Source organism: Salvelinus alpinus, chromosome 5, assembly GCF_045679555.1.
Source record: "Salvelinus alpinus chromosome 5, SLU_Salpinus.1, whole genome shotgun sequence".
In the NCBI taxonomy this organism is placed as follows: Eukaryota; Metazoa; Chordata; class Actinopteri; order Salmoniformes; family Salmonidae; genus Salvelinus; species Salvelinus alpinus.
In genome coordinates, this window is record NC_092090.1 from 35,005,847 (window position 1) to 35,027,780 (window position 21,934).

At 42.5% G+C, this 21,934-nt stretch overlaps 1 protein-coding gene across 2 annotated transcripts; it reads left to right on the forward strand.

Moving 5' to 3' along the window:
• The first annotated feature begins 211 nt into the window (after positions 1–211).
• On the forward strand, positions 212–17,477 carry LOC139575994 (neuronal acetylcholine receptor subunit alpha-5-like). 2 transcript variants are annotated; one of them, XM_071401543.1, is made up of 8 exons: positions 212–649; positions 952–1,107; positions 6,261–6,412; positions 7,110–7,154; positions 13,546–13,655; positions 15,678–15,855; positions 16,022–16,729; positions 17,038–17,477. In XM_071401543.1, exons 2-8 carry the CDS (start codon positions 1,029–1,031, stop codon positions 17,194–17,196), a joined length of 1,431 nt encoding a protein of 476 aa, XP_071257644.1. In that variant the 5' UTR covers positions 212–649; positions 952–1,028; the 3' UTR covers positions 17,197–17,477. The 2 variants fall into 2 exon arrangements, with proteins under 2 accessions (XP_071257644.1, XP_071257643.1); XM_071401542.1 differs by having other exon boundaries at positions 213–722.
• Positions 17,478–21,934: the final 4,457 nt, after the last annotated feature.

Here is a 21,934-nt window from a genome sequence, read left to right on the forward strand (position 1 = left end):
TAGTATCAGGGGTATGGATGCTGTTTATTAGAGAAGCTCTCAACACACACATACAGATACACACATGCTCCTCCACCCCTATTAACCCTGCCATTAAACCTGAAGCAACAGTCTGAAGATACCTTAGTTAGACGTACGGCTGAGGCAGACTCGCTGCTAGCCACTGTCTGTGGGGAGAGAACGAGAGAGAACAACATCAATGTGCTGGATCTACGTAGGTAGAGCTGCTAGGGCAGGGCTTGCAGTGTAGACACTTGGCTGTGGATAGGCTACAGGCTGCAGGCAGTGTGCTGCTGGGGAAGATACCTGGTAGTAATTAGTGATCAGACTCTTCTGGGAGAGTGAGGGGGGCTGGCATTCTGGAGGAGGTAGAGGAGGAGAGAAGAGGAGAGAGGGGGCTGGTTTTCTGGAGGAGGTTGAGGAGGAGGAAAAGGAGGAGAGAGAGGAGAGAGAGCGTGCTACCGTTCATTTAGAAGCAGCAGCAAGAGACTGAAGCATCGTCTGTCTGAGCTGAGGCAGGGCTGCATGGAATGGAGGAATACTAGAGAGCAGCGCTGCTTGTCTGTCTGTCGACACACTCTGTCTGGACTCTCACGCTACATTCAGGATAGATTGTGTGTTGAGTGGATGATAGGAATAGAGGATGCAGGTCTGATATGCACAGTTTGTCTGTTTGTGATCATATGTGTATAGGTTTGTGTGTGTTCACTACATCCAAGCAGGTGAGTGTAATGTGTTCGCATGTACACTGTTGTGCATGTGTGTATTTGTGAAATGTGTAAGATGAAATGTATGTGTTTGCAAATGTGCAAATGAGTTTCTATGTGTATGCATTGCGCCCCTGTATTCATGTTTGTGTGTACATGTAAGGTATCTAAACGGATGCATACATATCCCATAACTTCCTCTGTTTGTGCACTGTGACGTGATTCTCTTGCTGTGTTTTCCTAGACTCTAGTTGTGTTGTAGTCATGGCTGCCTGAGGGACTGCTCCCTAGCTGTGTGGATCTGGAGCCCCCTCTGATATCATGCTGAGAGCTGGGCCAGCGGCCACCACTCTAATCCTGCTGCTGTCATACTGCTGCTGCCACCTGTGTCACTCTCTGGGTAAGTTCTCCCTACAGTACCACTGCGGAGGACAGGGAAGACACTCTCAGAGTGATGGGCCATCAGAGATGTTATCAGACAGAGATACCCACTCTGCACAACTAGGATCATCTACTGGGTACAGGATGATAAGGAGATGAGCGGCAGGGCAGATGGAAAGTCTGAGGATAGGAGATAGTGAAGAGGCAACGCCAGCTGAAACTAATACTAAATTAAAAGAGGAACTGATGAGGGATGCTCATTAACAGATGGGCTGAGTAATGTCAATATGACCACTCAATATATCCAGACCTAATGTCCCTTTTAAGTAGATTTCTAATCAAAGTGTATGGTCTCGGAGACTTTGCCAACGTTTGTTATTAAAGTGAGTGATTTGGTTTCCTGCTCTTAGTTAATTCAGTATATACGATACGCAGCCCTGTCTGGTTTAGTGCAGTCATTTCCTGTGGTTGGTGACCTTCTGTTCAGCTGGGAGAGGTGATGAGCTGAATAAGGCAAGAAATATCTCTATTAACAACTTGGGGAAAGAACCTCAGAGTTCTAATAACTCTGTCCAGTCAATATCAGAAATATAAGCTGGCCAGCCCAGATAGCTCCACACGACTGCCTCCTCCATGCCAACCTGTGCAGAAACAGGATTGATTCTCGCACTGACTGACGCTGACTGTAATTTGTTTTGGATAAGAGCGTGAGCGTCTGCTAAATAACTAAAATGGAAAAATGTAATGGAGCTCCTCTTATGAAATTCTGTCCTTCGTTAGTGGACTGGGTTAAATAACATGGGCTGTGTGGACTGCAGAAGAGGGTTAGGATATGTGTAAGGTCACAGATTTTAATCTGTAATCTCTTGGGGTGTTTTTGTAAACCCCACATTTTTGAGATGACTGATAAAATATTCACATCTTTCATCAGTACAGTACACAGCCAGGGATCCTCTGGAGAGATAGACTGGCCTAATGCCTCACTGGCCACACAATCAGGTTACACTAATTGTAGATACACTACCGTTCAAAAGTTTGGGGTCACTTAGAAATGTCCTTGTTTTTGAAATAAAAGCATTTATTTTGTCCATTAATTAAAATAACATAAAATTGATCAGAAGTACAGTGTAGACATTGTTAATGTTGTAAATGACTATTTTAATGGAATATCTACATAGGCGTTGTCACGTTCCTGACCTGTTTTCTGTTGTTTTTGTATGTGTTAGTCGGTCAGGGCGTGAGTGTGGGTGGGCATTCTATGTTATGTGTTTCTATGTTGGTTAATGGGTGACCTGATATGGTTCTCAATTAGAGGCAGGTGGTTTTCATCTCCTCTGATTGAGAACCATATTAAGGTAGGTGGTTTCACATTGTTTGTTGTGGGTGGTTGTCTCCTGTGTCTGTGTCGTTATTGCACCATACGGGACTGTATCGTTCGTTCGTTCATTTATTTGTAGTCTGTTCTTGTTCGTGCGTTCTTCGTTGTATGTAAGTTCGTAAGTCAAGGTCTGTCTACTTCGTTTGTTGTTTTGTATCAATTCACGTGTTCTTCGTGTTTTCGGTTTTGTTAAATAAATTACTATGTCCTATCACAACGCTGCGCCTTGGTCCAATCTCTCACCACAAGACGACCGTTACAGGCGTACAGAGGCCCATTATCAGCAACCATCACTCCTGTGTTCCAATGGCACGTTGTGTTAGCTTATCCACGTTTATTATCTTAAAAGGGCAATTGATCATTAGAAAACCCTTTTGCAATTATGTTAGCACAACTGAAAACTGTTGTTCTGATTAAAGAAGCAATATAACTGGCCTTCTTTAGACTAGTTAAGTATCTGGAGCATCAGCATTTGTGGGTTCGATTACAGGCTCAAAATGTCTTCTTTAATCAGAACAACAGTTTTCAGTTGTGCTAACATAATTGCAAAAGTGTTTTCTAATGATCAATTACCCTTTTAAAATGATGAACTTGGATTAGCTAACACAACGTGCCATTGGAACACAGGAGTGATGGTTGCTGATAATGGGCCTGTGTACGCCCATGTAGATAGTCCTTTAAACGTTTTCATTTATTTTATTTCACCTTTATTTAACCAGGTAGGCTAGTTGAGAACAAATTCTCATTTACAACTGCGACCTGGCCAAGATAAAGCAAAGCAGTTCGACACATACAACAACACAGAGTTACACATGGAATGAACAAACATACAGTCAATAATACAGTAGAAAAAGTATATATACAGTGTGTGCATATGAGGTAAGATAAGGGAGGTAAGGCAATAAATAGGCCATGGTGGCGAAGTAATTACAATATGGCAATTAAACACTGGAATGGTATATGTGCAGAAGATGAAGGTGCAAGTAGAGATGCTGGGGTGCAAATGAGCAAGATAAATAAATAAATACAGTATGGGGATGATGTAGTTGGGTGGGCTATTTACAGATGGGCTATGTCAGGTGCAGTGATCTGTGAGCGGCTCTGACAGCTGGTGCTTAAAGCTAGTGAGGGAGATATGTGTCTCCAGCTGCAGTGATTTTTACAGTTCGTTCCAGTCATTGGCAGCAGAGAACTGGAAGGAAATGCGGCCAAAGGAGGAATTGGCTTTGGGGGTGACCAGTGAGATATACCTGCTGGAGCGCGTGCTACGGGTGGGTGCTGCTATGGTGACCAAAATCTTCCATTTCCAGCTACAATAGTAATTTACAACATTAGCAATGTCTACACTGTATTTCTGATCGATTTGATGTTATTTTAATGGACAAAAAATGTGCTTTTCTTTCAAAAACAAGGAAATGTCTAAGTGACCCCAAACTTTTGAACGTTAGTGTAAGACTGAGCATTTATAACACAATCTATACCCTGGATTAGAGATATTGTAAAGGGTTGGGAAGTGGTCTTTAGATTGTGTTTATCATTCAATCATGACAATGCATGCTGAATTGTTGCTCCACTACAAAAATCAAAGGAAGCACCTATAGTGTAGTCCATGTATGTAATGGCCTTGCTCTGTGAGGATGTCCCAGCTGTGCAGACTCTTCCCCTCTGATTTGATATAGATGTCTTTGCTCAGTTTAAATGAATAGTGTCCCGTGGTTCTCAGCCTACTTGCTGGTGTTAGTCTAATGAAGGACAACAGAGCCAGCTGCAGAAGAGATTTTGCACGAGTTGTCTTTACCCACTTAAATTATTTTTATTTCATATATACCTTATTTAAAAAGTATTACTTAGCTCATTGCTAAGTTACTACTTGTAATGACATACAATAGATGATGGTTGTACTATAGGTGTTATATGACACATTGCTGGATCATATTTATATTGGCTTTCACAAAGGGTAGTGTTCAGAATCTCCCAGAGAAGCCAGACATGGAGCAGGATTTTCTGCAGGAAGCTGTGCTGAGAGACAGAAAGTGTAAAGATGATGAATCTGCTAATCACAGTGATATTGACTGAGGTCTAAGAATGCTGCTATTGATCCTGAGCCTGAGGATGACACAGGGGTGTTAACTGTCGTCGGCCCCGCATAGGGCCTGTCATCCTCAGGTAAATTTACAGCCATATTGAACGCACATTAAAAAAAAGCCCATAAGCACGTGGGGAATGATTTAAGAGCATTGTGTCCCTCAAGAATTGAATCAATACTTCCTCATTTTCTCTGCGCTGGAGAGCTGTTTCCAGCAGTAATACAGCAACTTTACATCCTTCTTTGAACTAAAGTGCTGAATATAATAATTGAATCCAGAGATTTGCTTGTGCTTAATTCTGCATTTACAGAGGCTAACTCTAGATTTTCCTCCCAGTCAGCAGTTGTATGTGGACTAGAGTGACGGCTGATGTCTTTAATATGGAAGGTGCACCTTCGGTCTCTCTCTGTCTAAAAACCCAGCTAGCCCTTAGGGGGCACAAAGACCTCCCTGTGTCCTTCACACATAAACCGCTTCCTCTATCTAAAGCTCCATCCTCTAGACTTTCTCTCCATCATCAACCCCCCTAGGGCCTACACCACCAGGCAGTCATGGATACCAGCATGCCACAGAGGCCAGCTGATGCACTGATACAATGAGGTATCCATCAACCACAGTCACAACATCAGACCCATCTGTAATGAAGTTATGGAGAGTAAAACTCATTGGGGCTTCCTTCCTCATAATCCAGATAGAAAACACACTGAGACAAATGAAATTAGACCAGAGCGGGGGATGACTGACTGAGGATTTACAGAGAGAGAGACACTAAATAGAACAGAGCTGATAGGAAGAAACACATTAGTGTTGGATGATGGAAGGAGGCTGACTAGACTGGCAGCCCACACTATTGAACCCTTCCCACTTGACACTGGTGGTGGCATCACACACATGGAACAATGGAGTCATATTTAATCTCTCCATGTCTATGCAGCCGGCTGACAGTGAGTCGTCAATTACGGAGGAAATTAGTGCACAAATGCAACCCTGGCTGCTATCTATAGTTTATACTGTGCCAAACCTTCATCAGCTTTGAAAGGTTTGGACAGCCTTTTATTGCCTGAACCCCAGCCAAGTGACTCTTACCTTTAATCACTGTTAGATTGTTTATAGGCCTACTTCCATGGTGAAGAACTGGGGATGAAGCACCACTCTGTATTGGTAGCAGAGGAGTCTCGTCCAGGGAGGAAGAGGAGGATTAATTTGATGGAAAAAACAATAACATATTATTCAAAAATCCTCCCTGTAAATAAAATTACACCTCTGTTATACACACCAACATATCTGATCAAACATACTAGTTTGCAGAGAATTCTAACAGGAAGGACACACTTGACCTTTGTCTCCTTCCAATGAGGAGTGGAAAACACCAAATCATGAATAAAAGGTATTGACTATGTTGCCATGACAAAGTGACAGTTAGCTTTCTTCCTCTGTATATAGTGAATGTCTGGTCCTGGTCTGAGGGTAAACAGGGACCAGAGATGTGATTGCCATGATGCTGAGAGCCCTGGGGCGATTTCCTGCATGTTAAACTGGAGATTGATGGGGTTATTGACAAAGTGTCAGGTGCCAGGGACTATGAATCATTGTCAATGTGCTTTAGCTGGGCTGAACATGGGCCATGAGCTGTTACCAGGATAATGCCCCCTGTTAACACGTCGCTGACATGATACAGGCTAATGTGGTGTTTCTCTGTCTCTATAGGAATCCCTAAACTGTCCTCCTATGCCAAGACAGAGGACAAACTGTTCAAGAACCTCTTCAGAAACTACCAGAAATGGGTGAGGCCTGTGGAATACCTCAATGGCACAGTACGGGTCAGATTTGGACTGGCCATCTCCCAGCTAGTGGACGTGGTGAGAAAAATATGATTATTTTGGGATATTGTGGTTTAAGATACCTTAATAGAAAATGACTCAAGAGAAAGTGAAAGTAACCCAGTAAAATACTACTTGAGTAAAAGTCTAAAAGTATTTGGTTTAAAATATACTTAAGTATCAAAAGTAAAAGTAACAACCATTTTAAATTCCTTAAATTAAGCAAACCAGACGGCACCATTTTTTTGTTTTTGATTTATTTATCAGTAGCCAGGGGCACAATCCCAACACTCAGACATCCCTTACAAATGAAGAATGTGTGTTTAGTGAGGCCGCCAGATCAACGGCAGTAGGGATGACCAGCGATGTTTTCTTCTAAGTGTGTGCATTGGACCATTTTCCTGTCCTGCTAAGCATTCAAAATGTAATGATTACTTTTGGGTGTCAGGGAAAATGTATTGAGTAAAAAGTACATTATTTTCTTCAGGAATGTAGTGAAGTAAAAGTAAAAGCAATCAAAAATATAAACAGCAATGTACAGATACCCCCCAAAAATTACTTGAGTAGTTTAAAGTATTTTTTACTTAAGTACATTACATCACTGCAAAGAATATATCACTATAAATATATTTAGACTAATTTACATTCTGTTTTGTAACAAATTTACACACATACTGACAGTATAACAACACAAAGGTACAGATAAAACCTTTACAGTATGGTCTCTCCATTACAGGACGAGAAGAACCAGTTGATGACAACCAATGTGTGGATGAAACAGGCAAGATCTTAAACATATTTGTGGGGGCATAGTATATTTAAGTGATATTTCCCGAGAAGCCAGTGATTGGAGGATAAATTAGCACGGGTATTGTTATGCCCGAGACGAAGTCGAGTGCTGGCAAACCATGCCAATATATCCTCCAATCACCGTCTTCCAGGGCATTATCACCTTTATACAACGGGTTACCAACATATTTAAATAATGATTAGCATATTTTAATAAAAAAGTTATTTTGAGGAATTTATTCATACTATTTCATCGTGCCACAAGATATAGTCCTGACACAAATCTAGGTGTTGCTACCCAAGCCGGCTGGTCGTTCATTCTATCGGTTTGGTTCTCAGAGACGTGACCCAGTTGTTAAGTATTTTTGTTCTGTATCTATGGACGCGACCCAGTCGTTCGTTCTAAATATTCTATTGCCATACTGGCTGGCAACGTTCTTGCTTGCTAGTTAGCCAACTATCACTGTCAAACAGTGCAGACAGAATAACAACAGTAGCTGCATTTGTTTAAGCTGTTTTCTAGTGACATTTATTTGGATACATCCATAACAATGATGATGCGCGATTTCACCTGCCATAGAAAATGTGCTCTCTCATCAGAACACTGTTGTTTAGAGGAGTTAGCCAACAACACAGCTAACACAATCACTTGAAACTGAAGCTGGAAAGACAGCAAACTAGCTGCACTTCATTTATTCTACCTGTTTCTAATGACATTTCTTTGTATATATCCCCCCAAAAATTGACTGGCTGAGAAAAGCTGCCTGCTTGTCTGTCTTGTCCCGACTCCCGACCCCTACACGTTCATTACTATGGGACAGCTGGAGATCAAATTTCAAAATGAAACAATGGTACAAATGTCAGAGAGACAGACAGCAAGGTTTATACAAATCTCCACTATTGAAAACCAATTGCTAGTCTAAAAGAAATGGGAGATAATGTCTAGATGCTTTTTACATTTGAGGTCATGTTTATAAATTGTCTGCCTGGGGCTGATGAGACAGTGGATTGCGCAGTGAGATTGAACAGTGCAAATAGGCATTTCAACGTCACAGCTTTAGCCGGTGGTAACTTGTGGAATAGACACCGACTGGAATGCGGTTTTAACCAATCAGCGTCCAGGATTAGACCCACCCATTGTATAATTCACAACACTCTACAGCAGTGGTTCCCAAACAGGGGTACTAACATTTAACATTTAAGTCATTTAGCAGACGCTCTTATCCAGAGCGACTTACAAATTGGTGCATTCACCTTATGATATCCAGTGGAACAACCACTTTACAATAGTGCATCTAACTCTTTTAAGGGGGGGGGGGGGTTAGAAGGATTACTTTATCCTATCCTAGGTATTCCTTAAAGAGGTGGGGTTTCAGGTGTCTCCGGAAGGTGGTGATTGACTCCGCTGACCTGGCGTCGTGAGGGAGTTTGTTCCACCATTGGGGTGCCAGAGCAGCGAACAGTTTTGACTGGGCTGAGCGGGAACTGTACTTCCTCAGAGGTAGGGAGGCGAGCAGGCCAGAGGTGGATGAACGCAGTGCCCTTGTTTGGGTGTAGGGCCTGATCAGAGCCTGAAGGTACGGAGGTGCCGTTCCCCTCACAGCTCCGTAGGCAAGCACCATGGTCTTGTAGCGGATGCGAGCTTCAACTGGAAGCCAGTGGAGAGAGCGGAGGAGCGGGGTGACGTGAGAGAACTTGGGAAAGTTGAACACCAGACGGGCTGCGGCGTTCTGGATGAGTTGTAGGGGTTTAATGGCACAGGCAGGGAGCCCAGCCAACAGCGAGTTGCAGTAATCCAGACGGGAGATGACAAGTGCCTGGATTAGGACCTGCGCCGCTTCCTGCGTGAGGCAGGGTCGTACTCTGCGAATGTTGTAGAGCATGAACCTACAGGAACGGGTCACCGCCTTGATGTTAGTTGAGAACGACAGGGTGTTGTCCAGGATCACGCCAAGGTTCTTAGCACTCTGGGAGGAGGACACAATGGAGTTGTCAACCGTGATGGCGAGATCATGGAACGGGCAGTCCTTCCCCGGGAGGAAGAGCAGCTCCGTCTTGCCGAGGTTCAGCTTGAGGTGGTGATCCGTCATCCACACTGATATGTCTGCCAGACATGCAGAGATGCGATTCACCACCTGGTTATCAGAGGGGGGAAAGGAGAAGATTAATTGTGTGTCGTCTGCATAGCAATGATAGGAGAGACCATGTGAGGATATGACAGAGCCAAGTGACTTGGTGTATAGCGAGAATAGGAGAGGGCCTAGAACAGAGCCCTGGGGGACACCAGTGGTGAGAGCACGTGGTGCGGAGACAGATTCTCGCCACGCCACCTGGTAGGAGCGACCTGTCAGGTAGGACGCAATCCAAGCGTGGACCTTGCCGGAGATGCCCAGCTCGGAGAGGGTGGAGAGGAGGATCTGATGGTTCACAGTATCAAAGGCAGCCGATAGGTCTAGAAGGATGAGAGCAGAGGAGAGAGAGTTAGCTTTAGCAGTGCGGAGCGCCTCCGTGACACAGAGAAGAGCAGTCTCAGTTGAATGACTAGTCTTGAAACCTGACTGATTTGGATCAAGAAGGTCATTCTGAGAGAGATAGCAGGAGAGCTGGCCAAGGACGGCACGTTCAAGAGTTTTGGAGAGAAAAGAAAGAAGGGATACTGGTCTGTAGTTATTGACATCGGAGGGATCGAGTGTAGGTTTTTTCAGAAGGGGTGCAACTCTCGCTCTCTTGAAGACGGAAGGGACGTAGCCAGCGGTCAAGGATGAGTTGATGAGCGAGGTGAGGTAAGGGAGAAGGTCTCCGGAAATGGTCTGGAGAAGAGAGGAGGGGATAGGGTCAAGCGGGCAGGTTGTTGGGCGGCCGGCCGTCACAAGACGCGAGATTTCATCTGGAGAGAGAGGGGAGAAAGAGGTCAAAGCACAGGGTAGGGCAGTGTGAGCAGAACCAGCGGTGTCGTTTGACTTAGCAAACGAGGATCGGATGTCGTCGACCTTCTTTTCAAAATGGTTGACGAAGTCATCCGCAGAGAGGGAGGAGGGGGGAGGAGGGGGAGGAGGATTCAGGAGGGAGGAGAAGGTGGCAAAGAGCTTCCTAGGGTTAGAGGCAGATGCTTGGAATTTAGAGTGGTAGAAATTGGCTTTAGCAGCAGAGACAGAAGAGGAGAATGTAGAGAGGAGGGAGTGAAAGGATGCCAGGTCCGCAGGGAGGCGAGTTTTCCTCCATTTCCGCTCGGCTGCCCGGAGCCCTGTTCTGTGAGCTCGCAATGAGTCGTCGAGCCACGGAGCAGGAGGGGAGGACCGAGCCGGCCTGGAGGATAGGGGACATATAGAGTCAAAGGATGCAGAAAGGGAGGAGAGGAGGGTTGAGGAGGCAGAATCAGGAGATAGGTTGGAGAAGGTTTGAGCAGAGGGAAGAGATGATAGGATGGAAGAGGAGAGAGTAGCGGGGGAGAGAGAGCGAAGGTTGGGACGGCGCGATACCATCCGAGTAGGGGCAGTGTGGGAAGTGTTGGATGAGAGCGAGAGGGAAAAGGATACAAGGTAGTGGTCGGAGACTTGGAGGGGAGTTGCAATGAGATTAGTGGAAGAACAGCATCTAGTAAAGATGAGGTCAAGCGTATTGCCTGCCTTGTGAGTAGGGGGGGAAGGTGAGAGGGTGAGGTCAAAAGAGGAGAGGAGTGGAAAGAAGGAGGCAGAGAGGAATGAGTCAAAGGTAGACGTGGGGAGGTTAAAGTCACCCAGAACTGTGAGAGGTGAGCCATCCTCAGGAAAGGAACTTATCAGGGCGTCAAGCTCATTGATGAACTCTCCAAGGGAACCTGGAGGGCGATAAATGATAAGGATGTTAAGCTTGAAAGGGCTGGTAACTGTGACAGCATGGAATTCAAAGGAGGCGATAGACAGATGGGTCAGGGGAGAAAGAGAAAATGTCCACTTGGGAGAGATGAGGATCCCAGTGCCACCACCCCGCTGACCAGAAGCTCTCGGGGTGTGCGAGAACACGTGGGCAGACGAGGAGAGAGCAGTAGGAGTAGCAGTGTTATCATTGGTAATCCATGTTTCCGTCAGTGCCAAGAAGTCGAGGGACTGGAGGGAAGCATAGGCTGAGATGAACTCTGCCTTGTTGGCCGCAGATCGGCAGTTCCAGAGGCTGCCTGAGACCTGGAACTCCACGTGGGTCGTGCGCGCTGGTACCACCAGGTTAGAGTAGCAGCGGCCACGCGGTGTGAAGCGTTTGTATGGTCTGTGCAGAGAGGAGAGAACAGGGATAGACAGACACATAGTTGACAGGCTACAGAAGAGGCTACGCTAATGCAAAGGAGATTGGAATGACAAGTGGACTACACGTCTCGAATGTTCAGAAAGTTAAGCTTACGTTGCAAAAAATCTTATTGACTAAAATGATATAGTACTGCTGGCTGGTGAAATAGGCTAGCTAGCAGTGGCTGCGTTGTTGACTTTGACTAGGACCCCCGGGGGTACTTGGCCTATCCAGAGGGGGTAATTGAAAAGACTCATAAGTCCATAGGGTTACATGCACATAAGCGGGTACTTCAGGGGTACTCCAGGCAAAGCAAAATTCAGTTGGGAGTACAGTAACCAAAAAAGGTTGGGAACGACTGCTCTACAGCAGCGTCAGCTAGACATACAAAGGCGACATGGCATTTAGAGTAGCAATCAACCTCCCTTCCCGCTGCATGTCCCCTTGTTCTGGTGGCATTTCACGAAAAGCTCACATCTTCATTTCTCCCCACCCTCCTCCACCTTGTGCCCACACGAGCCCCCCACTTTGCAACTCCGGCCCCCCGGCAGCCTGCCTTGCCACCCAGCACTCTTGGCAGCTTAATTCATATCCTCTGACTGCATCGGCTCTCTGCAGCCAGGGAATCATCACTCCAGACCAGGGTCTACAGGTCAGCCTCTCCCTAGTCTGCCACAATGACAAACAACTCCATGCAAATCAGAGGACAGAGGGCAATAGCTAACATGGCCACAGTGGTGGAAAAAGTACTAAATACTCATACTTGAGTAAAAGTAAAGATACCTTAATAGAAAAAGACTCAAGTAAAAGTGAGTCACCCAATAAAATACTACTTCAGTAAAAGTCTAAAAGTATTTGGTTTTAAATATACTTAAGTATCAAAAGTAAATGTAGTTGCTAAAATATACTTAAGTATCGAAAGTAAAAGTATGAATAATTTAAAATTCCTTCTATTAAGCAAACCAGACGGCACCATTTATTTTACAGATAGCCAGGGGCACACTCCAACACTCAGACATTGTTTACAAACAAAGCATTTGTGTTTAGTGAGTCCACCAGATCAGAGGCAGTAGGGATGACCAGGGATGTTCTCTTGATAATTGTGCGAATTGGACCATTTTCTGCCCTGCTAAGCATATAATGAGTACTTTTGGGTGTCAGGGAAAATGTATGGAGTAAAAAGTACATACTTTTCTTTAGGAATGTAGTGAAGTAAAAGTAAAAGTTGTCAAAAATATAAATTAAAGTACAGATACCCCCAAAAAAGACTTAAGTAGTACTTTAAAGTATTTTTACTTAAGTACTTTACACTACTGCATGGCCACATCTATTCATCAGTGGTGAATGAGGACATAAGGTTGAAGATATGACTCTGTCCACGTCAGTGCTTCTCTCCCACTATCTACTTTATTTGGCCATACATTTTTATATCCACCATGTGACGATGCAAAAACTCTGAGAAATGACATCTGCTTATCACAGATATGCAGTTGCATTGTTACACATACACTGTCCTCAGAACAGCCTCAATTTGTCAGGGCATGGACTCTACAAGGCGTCGAAAGCATTCCACAGGGATGCTGGCCCATGTTGACTCCAATGCTTCTCACAGTGTTGTCAAGTTGGCTGGATGTCCTTTTGGTGGTGGACCATTCTTGATAGAAATGGGGTACTGTCGAACGTGAAAAACCCAGCAGCGTTGCAGCTGTTGACACAAACCGGTGCACCTTGCGCCTACTACCATACCCCGTTCAAAGGCACTTAAATACTTTGTCTTACCCATTCCCCTCTGAATGGCACACATACACAATCCATGTCTCAATTGTCTCAAGGCTTAAAAATCCTTCTTTAACCTGTTCCCTCCCCTTCATCTACACTGATTGAAGTGGATTTAACAAGTGACATCAACAAGGGATCATAGCGTTCACCTGGATTCACCTGGTCAGTCTATGTCATGGAAAGAGCAGGTGTTCTTAATGTTTTGTACACTCAGTATATAGTGTAGTGCAATCAAATTTCTCTCAGGAGCAGAAAAGTAATTGATGGTGAGCTCCTGCAGCAGTCTTGTCAAATGGATCCACTTGTAAAAAGAGATGACTCATCCCTCTCTCTCTCCTGTTTAGGAATGGTTGGACATGAAGCTACGCTGGAACCCTGATGACTACCTGGGCATCACTAACATCAGAGTCCCCTCGGACTCCATCTGGATCCCAGACATTGTGCTCTATGACAAGTAAGTACCATGCCCATGTCTGACAACAGTTTCGAACAAAAGATGGTACTGATATTGAACTAACACGTTCTGTGCAATATAATCTCCACATTAGGGTTTGTAAGGTCATGAAAAGTCATGGAAATCAGTTGAATAATTGTTTCTGATGTAATTCATAAAAGCACACTTTTAAATATGGTCAATCAATAAAAAATATATACTTATCAGCCATTATCGGAATGACCCTTTAGTGCGTGTCTGTGGTGTTGCGTGTGTGCCAGTGCGAGTGGGCGGTTGCCGGAGGAGAAAGAGCGCGAAAATTCCAGCAGCGGTTATTCAATAATGACAGACAGAATAACTAGATCACCAATTCAAAATATAACTTGTAGCAGTTATCTCGCTAGTTAACTAACCTATAGCTAACTAAGCATTCATTTCGTTGTTGCCTTTCCACCGGCACTGTAGAGCCTAACTGCAACGTTAAACTGGGATTCCCCTCTATTAAACAGTAGACATGTAATTGCGATAACGTTAAAATATTCTAAGAATAGCCTAATTGACAAATAAGTTGCTGTGCATAGGTCTCCCTCGAAACATGAATATCTGTGCCTTATATATAAACAGGTCTAGTTAGATACCTTGCTTTGAAGTAGCCTACCTTATCCATTTGATCCCTGATTCATTGAATTGAGAGAATCATTTTATAAAGACAAAAGTATTTGTTTGTAATGTTGAAAAAGCCAAGCCTGCACACCCTGGAGCTCTCCAGATTGGGTGTTGACCACATGTTGACAACATGTGACTAACAGTCCACCTCTATCTGGGGGGCTAAGTGCCTTGATCAAGGGTAGGACAGCAGGAGAAAGACGCGGTAGGTATACATGGAATCAGACACTGCAACTTTCCAGTGTCAATAATGGTTACTTTTCATGTAGGCTATAATAATAGTCATGAAAACAAATGGTTGAAGGTCATATAGAAGTCATGGAAAATGAGTTTAATCCATTAACAGTGAATAATCAGAGGTCTCTATAACATAATCTCTAATGGAGCGACTTGGAAAAATACAGCTCCTGCACTACTTCCATCCCAAGTCAAGCACTGTATAATACTGGAAACTTTCTAAGTTTACCAGTAAACTACCAGAATTTTGGTGTCTTTCATGGATTTTATGTAATCTATTACAAGACATCTAGTGGCCCTTTTGGGTACTTCAGATTATCACAGGTGTCTGTAACAATCTCTGGCCCTCTGTGGCTGCTTTTACACAGGAAGCCCAATTCTGATCTTTTTTCTACTAATTGGTCTTTTGACCAATCACATCAAATCTTTTCACATCAGATCTTTTTCAGAGTTGATCTGATTGTTCAAAAGACCAATGAATTAAAACAATCGGAATTGTGTAAATGCAGCCTTAGTGGCCTTATCACATAAAATATCTGAAATAATTCAATAAGATGATTTTTTTAAATTATAAAATAGAATGAAAAAGCTGTAGAACATTAACCTAAATATAAACCATCAACTTAGTGAATACCATTGGTGTTTAATATGAGGATTTCAACATGTTTTACTATGTCAGTATGTGTTTGTTGTTAGTGTTTTGGCGTCAAACTGGTGGCAGTTGAAAAATAAGTAAAAAGTTGGAAATGTTGCAGAGTTAATTGAAAATAATGCTTTTGTTGATTAAATGCTTTTTAAATTAATTAGGTTATTTTCTCTTGAACCGTATGGTCTATCTACTAGAAACTCATGGACAATATGGACACAGATATAATCAATTAATACTATATATTCATTATTTTTTTTAAATACGTTTTTCAAGTATAAATTACGAAAGTTACGATAGATTGCCATAGATTTTCTGTTAAATACCAAAATTACTGAAGATTCCAGTAACTTTGGGAAATTACCGGTAGCTTTGCAACCCTACCAGCATAGACTATATTTTGAACAGCACAAATTCAATTAATCCAACACATCAAGAAAAGCCTGATTCAATCCCGTAGAAGATAAACAGATCTTAACCCTTTCCTCTAACAGTGCCGATGGACGTTTTGAGGGCTCTGTCACCAAGGCTGTTGTCAAGTATGATGGCACCATCACCTGGACACAGCCCGCTAACTACAAGTCAGCCTGCATCATCGATGTCACCTTCTTCCCCTTTGACCTGCAGAACTGCTCAATGAAGTTTGGCTCCTGGACCTATGATGGCTCACAGGTTGTAGCCTACACAGCATTGTGAAACAGTCTACAGTATATTAATGACCATACAGTCTTTAATTGATGTCAGAAATGTGTTAATCTCTTGTTTATAGTTTGGGGAGTTAAAGGGAAGATATGTCTGTTGATGTTTCATCTTTTCTAACCTTGTATTCATTCAATAGGTTGATATCCTCCTGGAGGACTTCCATGTGGATAAGAGGGACTACTTTGACAATGGTGAATGGGAGATAGTGAAAGCGACAGGCAGCCGTGGTCTGAGGATGGACGGTTCCTGCCACTTCCCCTTCATCACCTACTCCTTTATCATCCGTAGACTGCCGCTCTTCTACACCCTCTTCCTCATTATCCCCTGTATCGGCCTTTCCTTCCTCACCATCCTGGTCTTCTACCTGCCCTCCAACGGTGGGGAGAAGATCTCCCTGTGCACCTCTGTGCTGGTGTCCCTCACCGTCTTCCTTCTCGTGATCGAGGAGATCATTCCGTCCTCCTCCAAGGTCATCCCTCTGATCGGGGAGTACCTGGTGTTCACCATGATCTTTGTCACGCTCTCAATCGTCATCACCGTCTTCGCCATCAACATCCACCACCGCTCCTCGTCCACGCACCAAGGCATGGCGCCCTGGGTGCGCCGTATCTTCCTGCACAGGCTGCCTAAGCTGCTGTGTATGCGCAGCCACGTGGACCGCTATGCTACCCCAGGCGGGGCCAGGGCAGGACTGGCAGGGAGAGAGGGAGTAGTAGGGGGCATTACGAAGGGTTCTTCACCAGAGTCCACCCCTCATCTCTCCTCTAGGAATAACCTGCAGGCTGCTTTGGACTCTATCCGCTACATCACCATGCATGTGGTCAAGGAGAACGAGGTCAGAGAGGTAAGATCCCATTGAGTTACAGAGAATCAGTCTGCCCCTGCAGTATCAATGACAAAGTTGGCATGAGAGAATATTGTGTTTGTTTGTTATGATTTGAACACCATTCAAAATCAATTCTATAGTACTGAATTTAGGTTTTTGAAGTCTTACTGTAATTCTCACGTTATATTCATCATCTCCATACTGTATATTTGTCTCCATCCTCTGATTATCACATGCAACTGCACCTCTGAGTGCAAAGCCCTCCCAGCCTGTGTCAACGAGGTCATGTGTTGGAGTCTGAAGGGCGTTTTGGTCTCTCTCTCCAGGTGGTGCAGGACTGGAAGTTTGTGGCTCAAGTTCTGGATCGTGTGTTCCTGTGGACCTTTCTCCTAGTCTCAGTACTGGGCTCTGCTCTGCTCTTCATCCCTGTCATCTACAAATGGGCAAACATCATCGTCCCCAACCATGCAGGCGGCAGCGGATAAGACTAAACTGAGACTAAGTGCACTGAGCACAATAAATGCAGATACACTACAGTCAGTGCAGAAGAAGAGACACTTACTCACATGTGTGTGTGGGACCAGTTATAATTGCAATGGATTCTAGTTCCATCATGATTCTTGATTTGTGTATATGAATGAGGGATTATTGTCTCTATGTTGCTGTATCTGTTTATAGATTAAATTAACATACAATTGTTTTATATTCTGGAAGGAGGATACCTCCCTATAGGCATATCTCACAAAGTAAAGTATAACAATGAATACAATTCTCCAGGTTACTGTCTTTCTTGCCTCCCACCCTTTATCATTACCCTTTTATATGACCCATTACCTTTTATGTTTAAGTCGACGTTAACCTTTTATACACATTACCCTTTTATATTACCTTTTTAAATACATTACCCTTTTATATACACTACCCTTTTATATTACCCTTACATTACACTTTTCTATTTTATTAACTCTAGGTTGGTAAAATACAAAATAAAATACAGTTTGTTTTTAACAGTGGCTACATTCTCAGAAAAGCAGTATTACATAACAACATCAAGAAAAAGTTTAATTATAATCCTCTTGAATAAGCTTTGCTGAAGAATTCAGCTGTGAATGCTCTTGAATGAGCAAAAACTACTGTTTGGCTTGTGGGATACAGGTAACTTAGTAGACAAATCATTGTTACAGTGAATTAATGTACCTACTTTCCAGCTTCTAAGTCCATCTCTTTGTATTACAGAGGTGTCTTGAGATTAGCTTTTAAGTCTGTTAGTTGGGGACTTAAGTCAGTCAGTCTACCTGATACAAAAACAAGAGTTGTTGTTTTGCATTCTGTTCCTTCCCGCCTTCTGATTTCACCTATCATTCAGATGAAAGATGGCAAGCCATAATGGAAGCATTAACTCATACCTTCTCATATCTTTACTGGTTGTTTCTTGGAGAATCTACGATGGTGGGAAAATTATAGTATTTCCCTTAGAAGGTAGTCACTGGTTGAACATGAACAATCTGATCAAGGCTCTTCACTCTCAGGGACACACCGTCACAGTGGTACAGACAACTAAAACTTGGTATATTAAAGAAGAGTCTCGACATTACAGTTTAATTACAATACCTGTCACTGATGATGTGGAATATGAGGAATTTGTAAAGCCAATCGTGAAGAAAGTAAATGATATAGAGAGAGGAAAGAGCTCTGTATCAAACTTTATACATTTGCAAATCGAGATGTTCTCTGCAATGTCTACGGTTCATGGACTGGAATGTGACACGGCAACTGCTGTATTGAAAGACAAGGATTTAATGAAGACCCTAAAGGAGAGCTAGTATGACCCAGTGTTTACTGACTCAGCATGGGGAGCAGGTATTTTGGTGGCTCACTATCTTCAGGTACCTCTAGTCTACGATGTACAGTGGGTAAACAGTGGAGAGGGACATTAAGCCATTGCACCATCCCCCATGTCTTATATTCCAATGACTGGATCAGGGCTCTCACACAAAATGATCATCACAGAGCGAGTAAAGAATATGCGTTTCTATTTGCTTTGGGAAGCTCAGGACATATTTTTATTCAGCCACATTACCAAGATGTTTGTAATGGGTTTTTCCAACCAGGTGTGGACTTCTATGAGTTATTACAGGGAGCTGGTCAATGGCTCATGAGAGTTGACTTTGTGTTCGAGTTCCCTCGTCCCAACATGCCTAATTTTATCTATAGAGGGTTCCAATTTATGGGAGGGTTCCAATTCTCCCTATCGTCTGGGTTAGAAAAAGCACGAGGTAGTTCTATATGATAATTCTGAGGGTTTCTTGACATGTTTGGACCAGAAAATATAGATGTTTGACATTGTGAAATGTGTCTGTTATGTTAAACAGTATTATAAAGAGTAATATTATACATCCATATTATAATCATGTTCACTCACTGAGTTTTGAGTAACCATCACTGTGACTTTAACAAATGGAAAGGTTCTCATAAAAGCAGTACTTTGACCTTTACTTAACCCTTATAAACCAACATGCCACACAAAAGTCAAAGTAAGCTACACATTTTACATGTGGCTTCCATATACATAATACGAAGATCAACTGGTAAGTAACATTGCACTGCATATTACCTACAAACTGAATAAGCTAATAATAATTACGTTAAGTTAATGTTCATAAACAAGGATGAAATGTATTTTGAGATATTGTTTACATACTGAATCAAATGTGAATCTAAATGAAGAATAAAGTTTAATCTTCATTGTCTCAAACTCTCAAAACCCTAAAGGGAATTAATTATGCACTATTGACAACAGCTTTCATGGTCTTCATGATTTGTATCAAATCAAATTATATTTATTGGTCGCATATGGATATTTAGCAGATATTATCGCAGGTGTAGCGAAATGCTTGTACATAAATGAGAATATATAATCAGCTAACTGACTATATGTCAAAATCCATTCAATGTGTCATACAAACTGAATATGATGTCCTATCTCTGTTTGTTTTATATTTCAGATAAATGATGACATACATTGGAAGCATGACTTCATGCCTTTTGTTATTTCTGTTGATTATGTGTGGTTCAGTTTGCCATGGTGGGAAGTTGCTGGTCTTTCCCGGGGAGGGAAGTCACTGGGTTAACATGGACATTCTGATCAAGGCTCTTCACTCTCAGGGACACACCATCACAGTGGTACGAACGACAAAAAGTTGGTACATCAAAGAAGAATCGCCCTACTACAGTTCCATTACAATACCTGTCACTTATGCTATGCATGAGGAATTTGTAAAGCCAATCATAAAGAAAGTAATTGATATAGAGATATATTGATATATACAACCTCTGTATTAAACTTTATACATTTGCAAATGGTGCATTCAATACGGTGCATTAAAACTAAAAGCAGATTTACCTAGCTTTGGAGACCCTAGGAACCTCAACAGTAAACCAATCCTGTGAACAGGTTAGGCAACTCAGGTGTGTGTACTTCAACAGCAAAGTTAGATAAGACGGAAGTTTATGAAGTAGGGCCTTGTAAACAGAGTAATGTAGAGATCTACGGGTCTTTAGTTATGTTCAGCCAACCTTTTGATACAGGATACTGGCACATTGCCCAAAAAGTTACATATTGCAGCTCGATTTTTCACGCTCAACAGTTTGTATCAAAAATACCCTTCCCCAGATCTGTGCCGCGACACAATCCTGTCTCTGCGCTTTACAGACAATTCCTTCGACCTCATGGCTTGGTTTTTGCTCTGACATGCACTGTCAACTGTGGGACCGTATACAGGCAGGTGTGTGCCTTTCCAAATCATGTACTATCAATTGAATTTACCACATGTGGACTCCAATTAACTTGTAGAAACAACTCACTCAAGGATGATGAATGGAAATAGGATGCACCTGAGCTCAATTTCGAGTCTCACAGCAAAGGGTATGAATACTTATGTGAATGAGGTATTTCTGTTTTTTATTGTTAATAAATTAGCAAACATTTCTAAAAACCTGTTTCACTTTGTCATTATGGGGTATTTTGTGTAGATCGCTGAGGACATGTTTTTATTTAATACATTTTAGAATAAGACTGTAATGTAACGTAGATGTAATGTGGAAAAAGTCAAGGGGTGTGAATACTTTCAGAAGGAGCTGTATACAGTGCCTTGTAAAAGTATTCATACCCCTTGGATTTCTTCACATTTTATTGTGTTACAAAGTGGGAATGAAATTGATTTAATTGTCATTTTTTTGGTCAACAATCTACACAAAATACTCTGTAATGTGAGTGGAAGAAAAAATCTTACATTTTTTCAAAATGAATAAAAATGTAATAACTAAAATATAGTTGTTGCATAAGTATTTAGCTCCCGGAGTTAATACATGTTAGAAACACCTTAGGTACTGATTACAGCTCTGAGTCTTCTTGGGTAAGTCTTTAAGAGCTTTGCACACCTGGATTGTGCAATATTTATTATTTTCAAAATTCTTCAAGCTCTTAAAAGATATTGGGCATTTTCAAAACTTGCCAAAGATTTTCAAGCAGATTTAAGCCAAAACTGTAACTTGGCCATTCAGGAACATTCACTGTCTTCTTGATAAGCAATTCCAGTGTAGATTTGGCCTTGTGTTGAGATTACTGTCCTGCTGAAAGGTGAATTCCTCTCCCACTCTCCGGTGTAAAGCAAACTGAAGCAGGTTTCCTCTGGGATTTTGCGTGTGCTTAGCTCCATCATGTTTCTTTTATACTGAAAAACTCCCCAGTATTTGCTGACTTCAAGTACAGTATACCCATACTATGGTGCAGCCACCACCATGTTTGAAAATAAGGAGGCAATTACTTTGTTGTGTTGGATTTGCCCCAAACACTATGCTATGCATTTAGGCCAAAAAGTGTATGCATTTGCTGTGTTTTTTTGCAGTATTACTTTAGTGCCTTGCTGTATACAAGATGCATGTTTTAGAACTTTTTTATATTCTGTATATTTGTATTCTTTCTTCCACTCTGTCATTTAGGTCATTATTGTGAGTCACTGCAGTGTTGTTGATCCATCCTCAGTTCTCCCATCACAGCCATTGAACTGTGTAGCTGTTTTAAAATCACCAATGGTAACACCATGGTAACATCCCTGAGCAGTTTCATTCCTGTCCTGCAGCTCAGTTCTGAAGGATGACTGTATCTTTGATGTGTCTGGATGTTTTAATACATCATCCACGGCATAATTATTAACTTGACCA